General features: G+C 34.9%; 2 protein-coding genes across 2 annotated transcripts in view; one reads left to right on the top strand and one right to left on the bottom strand.

Annotated features, from left to right (window-relative positions):
- LOC306870906 (gamma-tubulin complex component 4-like) overlaps positions 1 to 4060 on the bottom strand; it is a 75420-nt gene extending 71360 nt beyond the window's left edge. Inside the window, exons 1-7 of the mRNA XM_079418483.1 lie at positions 3886 to 4060; positions 3398 to 3526; positions 3202 to 3324; positions 3062 to 3115; positions 1894 to 1950; positions 1717 to 1796; positions 1412 to 1613 (exon numbers count right to left, since the gene is read on the bottom strand). Of these exons, the coding sequence (XP_079274609.1) occupies positions 1412 to 1613; positions 1717 to 1796; positions 1894 to 1950; positions 3062 to 3115; positions 3202 to 3324; positions 3398 to 3526; positions 3886 to 3993 (753 nt within the window). The 5' untranslated portion in view covers positions 3994 to 4060. The remainder of the gene's footprint in view (positions 1 to 1411; positions 1614 to 1716; positions 1797 to 1893; positions 1951 to 3061; positions 3116 to 3201; positions 3325 to 3397; positions 3527 to 3885) is intronic.
- A 13-nt stretch (positions 4061 to 4073) lies between these two features.
- LOC306870911 (protein CDKN2AIP homolog A-like) lies at positions 4074 to 9627 on the top strand. The gene is made up of 4 exons (XM_079418495.1): positions 4074 to 4209; positions 4667 to 4913; positions 7424 to 7545; positions 8064 to 9627. Exons 2-4 carry the CDS (start codon positions 4669 to 4671, stop codon positions 8615 to 8617), a joined length of 921 nt encoding a protein of 306 aa, XP_079274621.1. The 5' UTR covers positions 4074 to 4209; positions 4667 to 4668; the 3' UTR covers positions 8618 to 9627.
- The last annotated feature ends 2538 nt before the right edge of the window (positions 9628 to 12165 follow it).

Below are 12165 nucleotides of genomic sequence, written 5' to 3'. Positions count from 1 at the left end.
CGAGTAAAAATAAGATGCTGAATTCAAAGCATTTTGAAAACGACACACTTCCTGCAGCCAGTTGGTGGCGCTATAACTTTCAGTCATAATAGTCACATCTATCCGATCGGCATCATACAAAGAACAAATCACTGAAGTTTGATCTACATCATACAATGTATGTGGACGTTATTAGGCATTTCCTGGGTCTCATTTTTCGCCATAACTTCATCGCCTCGCCACGGGCAAACCGTTCGACATATCAAAAATATCTTCGCAATTTAGCGTCCCCAATGTCCTGAGATCATGTTCACCGAGTTTGGTGGCAATCGTATGGAAATCCTCAGAGGAGTATATCAAATTCCAGAGCATGCGCTTTTTAAACAGCCCTGAATAGCCGACTTCCTGTTGGGCGGAGCCTAAGACATGCTGCGTGAAAGTTGTTCAGCTCAATGATTTCTATATGTGTACCGAGTTTCATATGAATACGTGCAAGTATGTGTGAGCTATACATCAAGTTTTCTGACAATTTTCCAGGGGGCGCCGTAGAGCCCCTGTGCCACGCCCGGGTCCCAGCCTCAGCGGCGTCCTAATGGCCGCAGGTTCCAATGTGCGTGCCAATTTTCGAGAGTTTTCGGGCACGTTAAGGCCCCCAAAAGTGCCCGGATGATTGAAATAAAAAATAAAAAAAAAAAAAAAAAAAAAAAAAAAAATAATAATCCTTAGAAGAACAATAGGGCCCTGCGCCTTACTGGCTTGGGCCCTAAAAATAATAATCCTTAGAAGAACAATAGGGCCCTGCGCCTTACTGGCTTGGGCCCTAATAATCCTTAGAAGAACAATAGGGCCCTGCGCCTTACTGGCTTGGGCCCTAAATATATATAATTACATTGCTGAGATAAAAACTGATCATTATAGTAGAAGTTGTACTAGGGACCAATTTATTTTTGGAGGCATTCTGAAAGTGTAAATTGGTTTTATTTCATATATTCTTAGGCCTTGAAAACTTTAGCATTTGTAATGAACTTTAAATAAATCAGCACTATTTCGCATCCAGAAAAAGTTTATTGATGAATTTATGAAGTTAGATTATGGTTGTATAATTTACAGGTTTTTTTGTGGAGATTTGTTTTTTAAAATGAAATAAAATAATATAATAAATGTATTTATAAAAAAAAAAAAAACCACTGCCAAGATAAAATCCATCTTTGTGTTACAGCCATTGAAAATATTCACAGGGCAAGTGAAAAATTTAAACTACTGGGCTGTTAAAAAAAAAAAAAAAAAAACTTTATAGTTGAGCCTTGGACCTCCTTGTTTACATATACACAAACACACATAAACATTTATACATTAAGAGACTAAGAAATCACTCCAGACATATGACCCAGCCTGCCCTGAAACACCGAACTTCAGATATTTAGTCGCTCACCAAATCCTGCAGCTCACGGAGCTGTTTTCCACTCAGCCCTCCGATTCCCAGGTCCTCCTCCTCTTCCTCCTGTGCAGCTGTGGCTCCGCCCGCGCTGGGGCCCTGCTTGACAAAGAACTCCTCACTCTTATCCAGCAGCAACCCGTGCAGCATCCACGCAGCCAGCTGCTTATACATCACGCCATGGCAGACTGCAAGAATCCTGCAAAACAGACACTACCATTAGAGCAGTAAAAATAGAATTCTGTCTTACGTTCGACTGCCACGTGCATTAGGGGTTTTTAGTTGGGTTTTTGAGAGCTCACTTCTCTAAGGCCATCCTGACAGGAGGCAGTCCTCCACAGCTGTGCTTGTACACAGTCTCTAGGATCTGGCAGCCATGAATCTGTTGAAACAAGAAAGTTTCAGAAAGGTTATTATTTTCAACCATGCACTCTTCTAATCATTTACTGCAAACCAGTGGCACCCGTCAAGCTACCGACCTTCTGAGACTTGATTGTCTCCACAACAACCATCACAGAGGGGAAGAGAAGCTGAAACTAAACAACAGAATAAATTACAAGTTAGTCATATACAGAGGGGTTGAATACTTAGTGTTAATATGAAAAATCTGAGACTTACACTGCCATTTAAAAGTTTGGGATCAGTAAAGATTTTTAATGTTCAAATAAGGTTCTTATACTCATAAAGGCTATATAGTATTGCAATTTAAAATAACAGTTTTCTATTTTAATATACTTTAAAATATAATTTATTCCTGTGATCAAAGCTGAATTTTAAGCATAATTACTTAAGTCTTCAGTCAGATTTCCGAAGGATCATGTGACACTGGAGACTGGAGTAATGGCTGATGAAATTCAGCACTGCGTCACAGAAATAAACTATATTTTAAATTATATTAATAAAAAAAAACAATATTAGAAACTGCAATAATATGCCACAATATTAGTTTTTTTTCTGTATTTTTGATCAAATAACTACAGCTTTGATGAGCATAACAGACTCCATTAAAAGCATTAAAAAGCTGGCTGATCCCAAATTTTGAATGGGAGTGAATGGCAAAATGAAATAAATTAAATTAATATTCTTAAAATAATATACAACCATATAATACACAATACTGTTCAAAAGTCGGTAAGATTTTTTTAATGCTTTTAAAAGAAGTCTCTTATGTTCATCAAGCTTGCACTTATTTGATCAAATATACAGTAAGAACGTAATATTGTGAAATATTATTACAATTTAAAATAACCATTTCTATTTTAATATTTAAAAAAAAAAAAAAATTCCTGTGATGGTAAATCTGCAGTCATCATTCCAGTCTTCAGTGAAGTCATTTAAAAAAAATCATTCTAACATGCTGATTTGGCACCCAAGAAACATTTCTTATTATTATCAATGTTGAAAATAGCTGAGCTGCTTTACGGTATTTTGGAAAAAAATGTAATAAAAATCTTATGTAACATTATAAATGTCTTTAGTATGACTTTTGATCAATTTAATGCACAATTGCTGAATAAACGCATTAATTTATTTAAAAAATGACTGGTGCGAAACTTTTAAACAGTAGGGTAAATGGATCAATTAGATCATTCTGAATAATTCAGTGGAATGGATGTATAGGTGAAACTTATAAACAGTTTGATTTACCTGTTCCAGCATGTAGTTCACATGAGAAATAGAGAGGTGTGGATCACCAAGAAACTGCAGGGAATATTTAAATATTTAAAATGTTTAACATAATCTTAAATTTGGCCATAAAAGCACCATAAGGACTTCAAATGTAAAACCTCTTTTTCAAGGTCCAATAAAGCGTGCCGATAGGGCTGCAGCATAGAATTGAGCCCAGTGCAGAACGCCCGCAGGTAAATGCCATGAAGCCCAGTCTGACTCGGCTGGCTGGAGTAATGCTCCTGTGACACATGAAGAAGACTTGATCTGATCACGTCCTTCACACACAATGCATGCAGAATACACTCAGATTACCTGTTGGTGGACATGACCCGTGTGTTGCTCTATGAACTCTGTGAAGCGCACATAGTCAGTGCCCATTTTACAGAGCCGGTTGAGGACACCGGTTTCACTGGGGTGGAGGAACGGAAGGTCCTGGGACACCTGTGATCAGCAACACTTGATTCTCATTATACTGACATACCACCACTAACATAGTACCACAGTATTATTTTCATGGACATGGTGTTTTTGTGAAGATATCAGTTTTTGGGCATGCGTCTTTTATGCATTGTTATATCATGGTATTCTCTGAAGTACCATGTAACTATCACTGCCACAGTAGGGGATTTAAAAATAAATCTATATATAAATGTATTAATATAATAAAAATACTGAACGTTAGATAAACATTATTGTCGTACTTCCGTACAGCCATAATTGCAATTTATCTAGTCTATTATTCAGGTATACACACAAACATTATTAGATGCATAACTGACAGAGTAAGTTACATACAATACCTGCAATCCATTGCGTTTATTCCAGGTAAATATCGTCCCAGGATACCCACTCAGGGCCAGCAGCAGCTCATGGATCATTGTATCAGTGCTGTTAGTCAGATAGCGCATCCAAATGAAACACACGATAAAAAAAAATACAAGTAAGTGCTCATCATTAATATTTTCGCACCGCCAAAACCCCCGGTCGCATGTTGATGACGCAGATCCCGAGCGCGACAGCGGAAGTGCTCAGCCAGCTCCTGCTCACTCACATTTAATATCATATATTGTATTTTTTACCACATACAGCTGATGAGGACTCATCTGCAGAGAATATATTTAGAGGTAAACAGGGCCTACTGTCTCTTAGCGGTCAGTTGTGGAGTTTTTTGTTTCATTTGTATGACATATTTTGATTGCACTTATAGCGACTGATTGAGCTCCATGAAGTTGAGATTAGAGTTACGTAAATCCCTGCAGGGTGAGCAAAGTGGTCATTTTAATGTAGTACTGCTAATTATAACGTGATAACTTATAATAATAATCTGTCCGAACTCGAATGAAAACAATCCTACAATTTAAGCTACAATTAACTCAGCACTGAGAGCTCTAATGTAATATTAAAATACATCTGTTTGTGTGTAAACCGTTCAGTCTGCGGCATTAATATCTTGCCTACTGCTGTTGAACTGTTTGTTTGTCTGTCGCTGGGAAACATGCCTGGAATTACAGCCCTCAGGCCCCGAAGCTGCTGTGTTATGGACTTCTCAAACTAACTTTGGGTTGTTTTGCTTGTTTACAGTGATGGCGGCGGAGAGAGGAGGAGATATCGTCTCTGAGTTCCTCAGTCAGAATCCACATCTGGAGAACTGGCTGCAATCTTTAAGAGGACCCTGTGAGACAAACAAACAGTGGCATGCTAGAAGAGAGTTTGTCCTGCGCAATATGGAGGTCTTTCCTACCATCCAACCTGGGATCCCAAGTTCTAGTTTGGACAAACTTCTGTCTCTGTCCATGGTTTGGTCCAACCACGTGTTTTTGGGCTGTCGGTAATGGTCTTTTTTGGATTTTTCTTTTCACAAGCACAAAATGCATTTCTAATTTCAGTTGTTAGTGGGTCAATGAATCAATTTATTTTGAAAGTTTGGGGTCAGTAAGGTTTTTTTTTTTTTTTAAGAATTCAATACTTTTATTCAGCAAAAGCACATTAAGTATTTTATAATTTTACTAAATATTTCTGTTTCAATTTAATACTCTTTGAATACATTTTTCAAAGAATCTTGAGACGTTTTTTTCACAGTTATGTAATGGCTGCTGAAAAATCAGCTTTGTCTTCACAGGATTAAAGTACATCAAATATATTGAAATATAAAGTTATTTTAAATAATTTTTCTCAATATTTCAGTGATCAAATGAATGTAGCCTTGGTGGCAATAAGAGACTTCTTTAAAACATTATTAAAAAATCTTTCTGATCCCACACTTTTGAAAGGTAGTGTACTTGAATACACTTTTATTTTAATGTCTAGTATTAAAGTTAATATTTTAGTATCACTGATTCTTGAGAAGTGGGACAAAACAGGGTGCCATATTAAAAAATAATACCTTGTACTCATACAAATGAAACTACATTTATGTATCTAATATGTACTAAGCTACTGAGCTATGCTTTGATTCAACTTTACTAACTTTTCTTTATCAAAATGTGTTTTTTACCTTGCCATCACTTACTTTGCGATCAAGCAATCAAGATGTTTGTAACATTTCAAAACACATTCTCATGTTAGCAGACATCACATTTTGACATGTGGCCAACAATTCCTCCACAAATATAAAATATAATGAAATATCAAAATATTCATCTGATGGAGGTGACAGTTGACATATATCTGACAGTGGTGACAAAAACCTGAATTTGTAGTCATTTTAACTATCAAATACATTGAATCAATCAATTACTGTATTAAAACAAATACAACAAACAGCGAGTATGTTATTGTTTATAAAGCTTTTATTCAAGATTCACATTTAAGTATTTTGATATATCATTGGAACACAAATGATCTATTTTCTCTCATCTCAGAACAGTATGTCTGCTGTGCGTTTGCTATGGTAACAAGGTAACTTTTGAAAACAGTTAAATGAACAAATGAAACAGTTGTTACCTCTATCCATTTGCATTCATCATATTCACATTTAAACATCTTAACAAATGATCAGAACACATATTATTATAGTAGTATGCAAACCAACTGTATTATGAATAGATATGTTTTATCCAGTGTTTTGTGTTCCCTCAGCCTCATGTTCCCTCAACCCTGACTCTGCTAGAAGTGATGACGATCAATCCACAAAAGCAAGATATGCTGTCAGGTCACATATTTAGTATTCACACATTTTTTTAAAAATTAAACACTATTTTATATTTAATATAATTAAAAATAACTTGAAAACCACAAAAACATGACTTCACGTTGAATATCAACTCATCATCATTGGCCCGTCAGACAGAAAATCTTGCCATTTCTTTCACAAAACGAATGGAGTTCATGTAGTAGCCATTTATTTTTTTCTGTTGAAGCTATATGCTTCCAGAACCTGCTTCAGGAGAATAAAATTATTTCAAATAATTTCCTCAGAAATTGGAAGATGGTGTTGACATTTGGTTGTGACACAGAAAATATTAACATTAGGATTTAAAATATTCTAAAACTATGAAACTTGCCAGAGCCCGTCTGACATTGATGTACTCTGCAGAGGCTGAATGTGGCAGTTTAGAGTGGCAGCTGCCCCTGATATACCCTGATTTTATTACATTTTAATGAATGTCTGACATTGTTGACAAAATGTGGGGACACAACTTTGAAATGTTATGAAACGCGCATGTGTCATTGGAAAACAAACTTGCTTTGATATGAGATGTTATTAAGTGCTACTTTTGATAAAACAAGCTCTTTTTCATCACTAAATCATTTGTATGCATTTTATAGCATATGAATGACTGAACCCTTCCCTTCTCTTTTTGATGTAGTGAGAAGACAATAAGTGTCATAGATTCTATATAATAATGATTAAATTGAAGGGGATAATTGTTTGAAATGCACTCTATTATTTATCCCTCATAACATTTACAATTGAAAATATATACATTTTTAAACCTAATAGCAGTTACAATTGCTGGACATGTTTTGTCCCATCGTGTCTCAAGAATCAGTGGTATTACAAATCAATGTGTATGTTTTTGGAGTCACATGAAATAGAAAATGTAAAGATCATAGAACTGTCCTGATATCATAATAAAGATTAAACAAAGGAAGTTCTAGTTTGACGCAATCTTTTATTATTTTTGGGGAAAAGCAGTTAGTTTTATTTGTTATTAGTATGTTAATATTTGAAAAATGTTCATCAAATAATAGTCACACCACACTTCGGATACTTTTCTAATAACTTGGCACACGTTTTAGTCTAGATTTTTTTTTTTTTTTTTTTTTTTTTTTTTTTTTTTAAGATTTTCCCTTTTTTACTGAGAACTCTCTTATTTGTCACTGACCCTAATGCAGGTATCCACAGCCTGTAATGGACAAGGTAAATGAGATGGCAGAAGGAATCACTGTGACCGAGGCCCCTGTGAGAAAGACTAGAGATGAAATCATGGGAAAAACAAAAAGACCTGCAGTTTCAGGTAAGGGGCTATCTTTAATTTGTGTCATTGAATTAAAATACTGTTCAAACATTTGGGTTTGGTACGCTTTTGAATGCTTTTAAAATAAATATATTAATACAAAAACAGTAATATTGTGGAATGTTATTACAATTTAAAATAACTATAAATAAATATTTTAAAATGTAATTTATTCCTGTCATGGTAAAACTTAATCTCCAGCAGCCATTGCTCCAGTCTTCAGTTTTGCATGATCCTTCAGAAATCATTCTAATAGACTGACTTGCTGCTGAAGAAAACATTTATTATTATTATTATCAATGTTGAAAACAACTGTGCTGCTTAATATTTTTGTGGAATGTATTTGAAAAGTAGATTTTTTTAACAATCTGAATGTCTCCACTCTCTTTTTATCTGTTTAATGTGTCCTTGCTGAATAAAAGTAATTTCTTTCAAAAAGTGTCAGTAAGATTTTATTATAGTAATACAGAATGATTTTATCACAGATTTACACTGATCTCTTTAACTATATTTTGCAGTAGTGGAAGCTGATTACCAGAGTAAGAAGGCTAAACCCAATGATACAGATGTTAAAGCTCATGCAAAGAGTGCTGGGCATCCATCGGGCCCTGCGCCAGGGGCTCCTGCAGAACACCAGCCCTTTTTTAATCGACTCTATAAGGCAGTTGCTTGGAAGCTTGTGTCTGCTGGTGGCTTTGGCCCCAACCTGGAACACTTTGAAATCCTGCGCAGTTGTGTGGAGTCATGCAAGGCCAGTCTTACCTGTGTGTTTGTTCCACTCAAAGACATTCCTGACCTGCCTATGGGACGTACCCAGAAAGAAGGACAGGTTTGTGAACTGCGCTGCTGCACCGTCTACATGGGTACGGGCTATGGGCGTGATGAGGTTGCCGCCAGGGCAATGGCCTCCAAAGAGGCACTCAAAGTGTTTCAAGGGCAAAAAGTGACAGTGAAAGTTTGCCGCCGCAGATTCAGAGGACGAGACGCTGATGATTTGGTTCTGCTGGATGAACAGTCCAGGAACCAGGTTTTCCCTCCAGCTCTCAGCTACCCCTTTCAGGAAGACCAGTAGAGCTTCATTCTGCCACGATGATATAAAGTTGTAGATTCAGTTGTGGCAACCGTGAAGATGTTTTTCACTGCAGTTCCAAAGAGTTTCATTTGTTCAGATTCAGTTATTCTCATTCAGAATGTCACTGTGGGGGAAGACTGGTAGGTTTATAGTTGTTTGTAAAAGTGATTAAGAAAAAAAAGTAGTTTTGTGCCTTGTAAAATGCTTATGCTGTTGCTTTATAGTCTTGTTTGGGGTTAAGATGGTTTAGATCTTCATGGTTGTTAAACATCCATAACTGTGGTTATAGTTCAGTCCAACCTTGAAAAATGTTTGTGGTTTCAAACGCTGCTATTTCAATTGATAAAATGTCAATAACTTTAGTTTTATTTATTTCTAAAGCATTACATTGAGGATATACAATCTGCAGTTGACAGTGGTTGGATTTGACCATGCCCAATATTTAAAAAGATAATATTCACAAAATAAATCTTGGATTAATACATGAATAACACAATTGTAATGGTCAGACTCAGTTTTGATTGTTAAAAGAAAAATTACAGTAATAATAATAAAGTAAAGAAATGGGATCTCATTGTTAGCTTGATATCTAAATTCCCTGACACTCAGTTTTTTTTTTTTTTTGTATATATATATTTTTTCCCTTGCTTCACATGTATTGGACAGTTTTTATTTATTAATACATGTCATAACTTTCTTGGTCATACACTGTGATGAGATTTGATAATGTTGTTGCTGTTGTTGTGGACCTTTGGGCAGATTCTTTGAATGTCAAATAAAACTGCCGTCCATTTCAGACCAGTGTTAAATGTTCAAGCAGAAGTGTATCAATGAAGTGTAAGTGTTTGGTTAAATGTATCTCAATCTGTGATTCAGAAACTGCTCGCTTTACTTGGGGTTTAACTGGGGTTATTTTCTGATTTCATAAGAAGATGTGACATGTTCATCTATCCGTACATCTTTTTTTTTTTGGTAGTGACATTTTAAAAATAAAAAAATCTAGAAATCTCAAACTTGATGGGATGGTTCATAATCAGACGCTATATAGAACAACTGCTTTTGAGTTCATAACTCTCTGACTGTAAGAACTATAATCAAAAGATTCTAGATTTGCAGTTTAAGGTGATTTTTCTGCGTGATTTTGAAATGAAAAACTCTTCCAAGGCTTTTGGTTTGATTAACATGAATCTTGGCACACATCCCAAGACCCCCGTGACAAAAATAAAAAATATTAAAAATAAAAATTATTAATAATAAGGGGAATAGATTCCGGGGGAATAATAGACATAAGGGGAAGATTCCAGATTGGGCCATCTGAGCTTTCATTTTCTCAAAGTCGAAGCAGGATACACAGGGCTCGGTTTACACCTATCGCCATTTCTAGCCACAGGGGGACCATAGTCAGGCTTGGGGAACTCATATTAATGTTAAAAAACCTCATAAAGTGAAATTTTCATGCCATGGGACCTTTAAAACAGTTTGGAATTGCCCATTTTCACTAATTGACCTTAAGATAAATACTTCTGGACTTATGAATTTTTAAAAATGTTTAACAAGTGTCGACATGTTTCGATCACATATATCCAGTGGGGCAAATAAGTATTTGATACACTGCCGATTTTTCAAGTTTTCCCACTTACAAAGAATGGAGAGATCTGTAATTTTGATCATGTTGAAAAATCGGCAGTGTATCAAATACTTATTTTCCCCACTGTATGTGTGTGTATATGTGTATATATATTTTTTTTACTTTTTCTCTTTCGGTCTCACAGTAAGAGGGAGTAATTTCCTTGAAGTCAGTTGTCTATTTTGACAACAGTATTGCTGTAACATTTTACAGGATTCAAGATGGACTTTTCTGTCAAAATTAGATCAAAAGACACATTATATTTGAAAAGATGGTTGGTCCGTAGTGATATGCCATTTGCAGCTATAACTGAAAATTATTTTTTGTTAAAACACTTAATGTTTTTGGTCACACTTCAGTTTGTGGACCATTTCTTTTTATTCACTATTAACTACAACCTTTGCCTCAATAAACTCCTAATTACTGCTTATTAATAGTAAGATAGTTGTTAAATTTAGGTATGGGGTAAAGAATATAGAATATGCTCTTGCAGAACAAGGCATTAATATGTGCTTTATAAGTACAGGCATAAGTATAAGCCAATATACTAGTAATATGCATGCTAATAAACAACTAGTTAATAGTGAGAATTAAAGCAAACTAAAGTGTTAACAGTTTTTCTTTTTCAGGATTTAATCTGCCTCCAATTATAATACATATCATGGTTTTATTTGATCAATTCCCATTTATAGGGCATAAAATGTTCATTCGCAAAGTGCTATTTTTGTAAACACTAAAGGGATATGATTCAGACTAAATGTGTGTTGTTGTGTATCGATTATTTGGATATATTCCAAATATCAGGCATTCATGTATAGAAGTGTTTATGTAACCTCATTTTTTAAATCTCTTATAAAAGAACAGATCTGATTATTACCTAAAGCAAATGACAGTTTTATTACACATCACATACAGCTTTGCTCTTATTTACTCCACATAATCAATTTGCTTCCTCTCCAGCAATCCAAATACAATTACACAATCAAATGAATAACTTTGAATGTTGAAAAATCATTATGATATCTGAATATTAAATGGCTTGAGGGTGCACAATGGTTTGACTGGTGTTATATAAAATTAGACCCACTGTTATTTTTATGCAGAGATGCGTTCGATCTGTTTCTCAGTGCCAGAAAGACGCATATTTTCCATCGTTCTCCACTCCTCTTCTGCTGGCAATCTGTAAAATGTTAACAATTGTAAATAAACCTAACAAGGAGTGAAAGTGTCCATTTAAGTGCCGGCTTTGATTGACATCTGAGGGAATTTGGGTGTGTTTTTCTGCTTGGCTGCAAGCTAGACTCATCCTCTCAGGCAGAGCTAATCATGGGACAGCCTGTACTAACTATGCACTTTTCCTCATTCTCTCTTATGAGTCACAGGCTTTTTGTAATACAGAAATGTCACATACTTTGAACCCTTGTTATAACTATGCTGTTGAAATCATGCATACGGATGGAATGAGATGTGTGAGACAAATTGAAGAAAATAACAAGGAACTGAACACATTCTCTGAAACTCGATTGTTGTAATGATAGAGTTTCAGGGAATGTGTTTTATTAAACGCATCACCTTGATTTTCCATTTCTTTTAACTCTCTTAAATTGCCACACATCTCATTCCAGGCACTAGAAAAAAATTTATTAAATACACAAATTTGACATTCTTCTTGATGTCTTGTAATATCTAAATGAACAGTGTAAATGTCTTTTATATATTCATATAATTATTTATTTGTTTTGGAACCAGCAATAGCAGTAAGTTTATCATAATTTTCATTAGTGATTAAATGTTACAATAACTTATTAGATTCTTTTAACATTTTACAATATGTTTAGTGATTTATATTTCACTTGTAATTTTCATTTACTTGATTTTAACTCAATTTTCTTCATCCGTAGTGATTCAAAGTGGTTGAAAA

This window comes from Barbus barbus (genome assembly GCF_936440315.1).
Source record: "Barbus barbus genome assembly, chromosome: 1".
NCBI lineage: Eukaryota > Metazoa > Chordata > Actinopteri > Cypriniformes > Cyprinidae > Barbus > Barbus barbus.
This window is presented reverse-complemented; position numbering and strand designations above follow the sequence as displayed.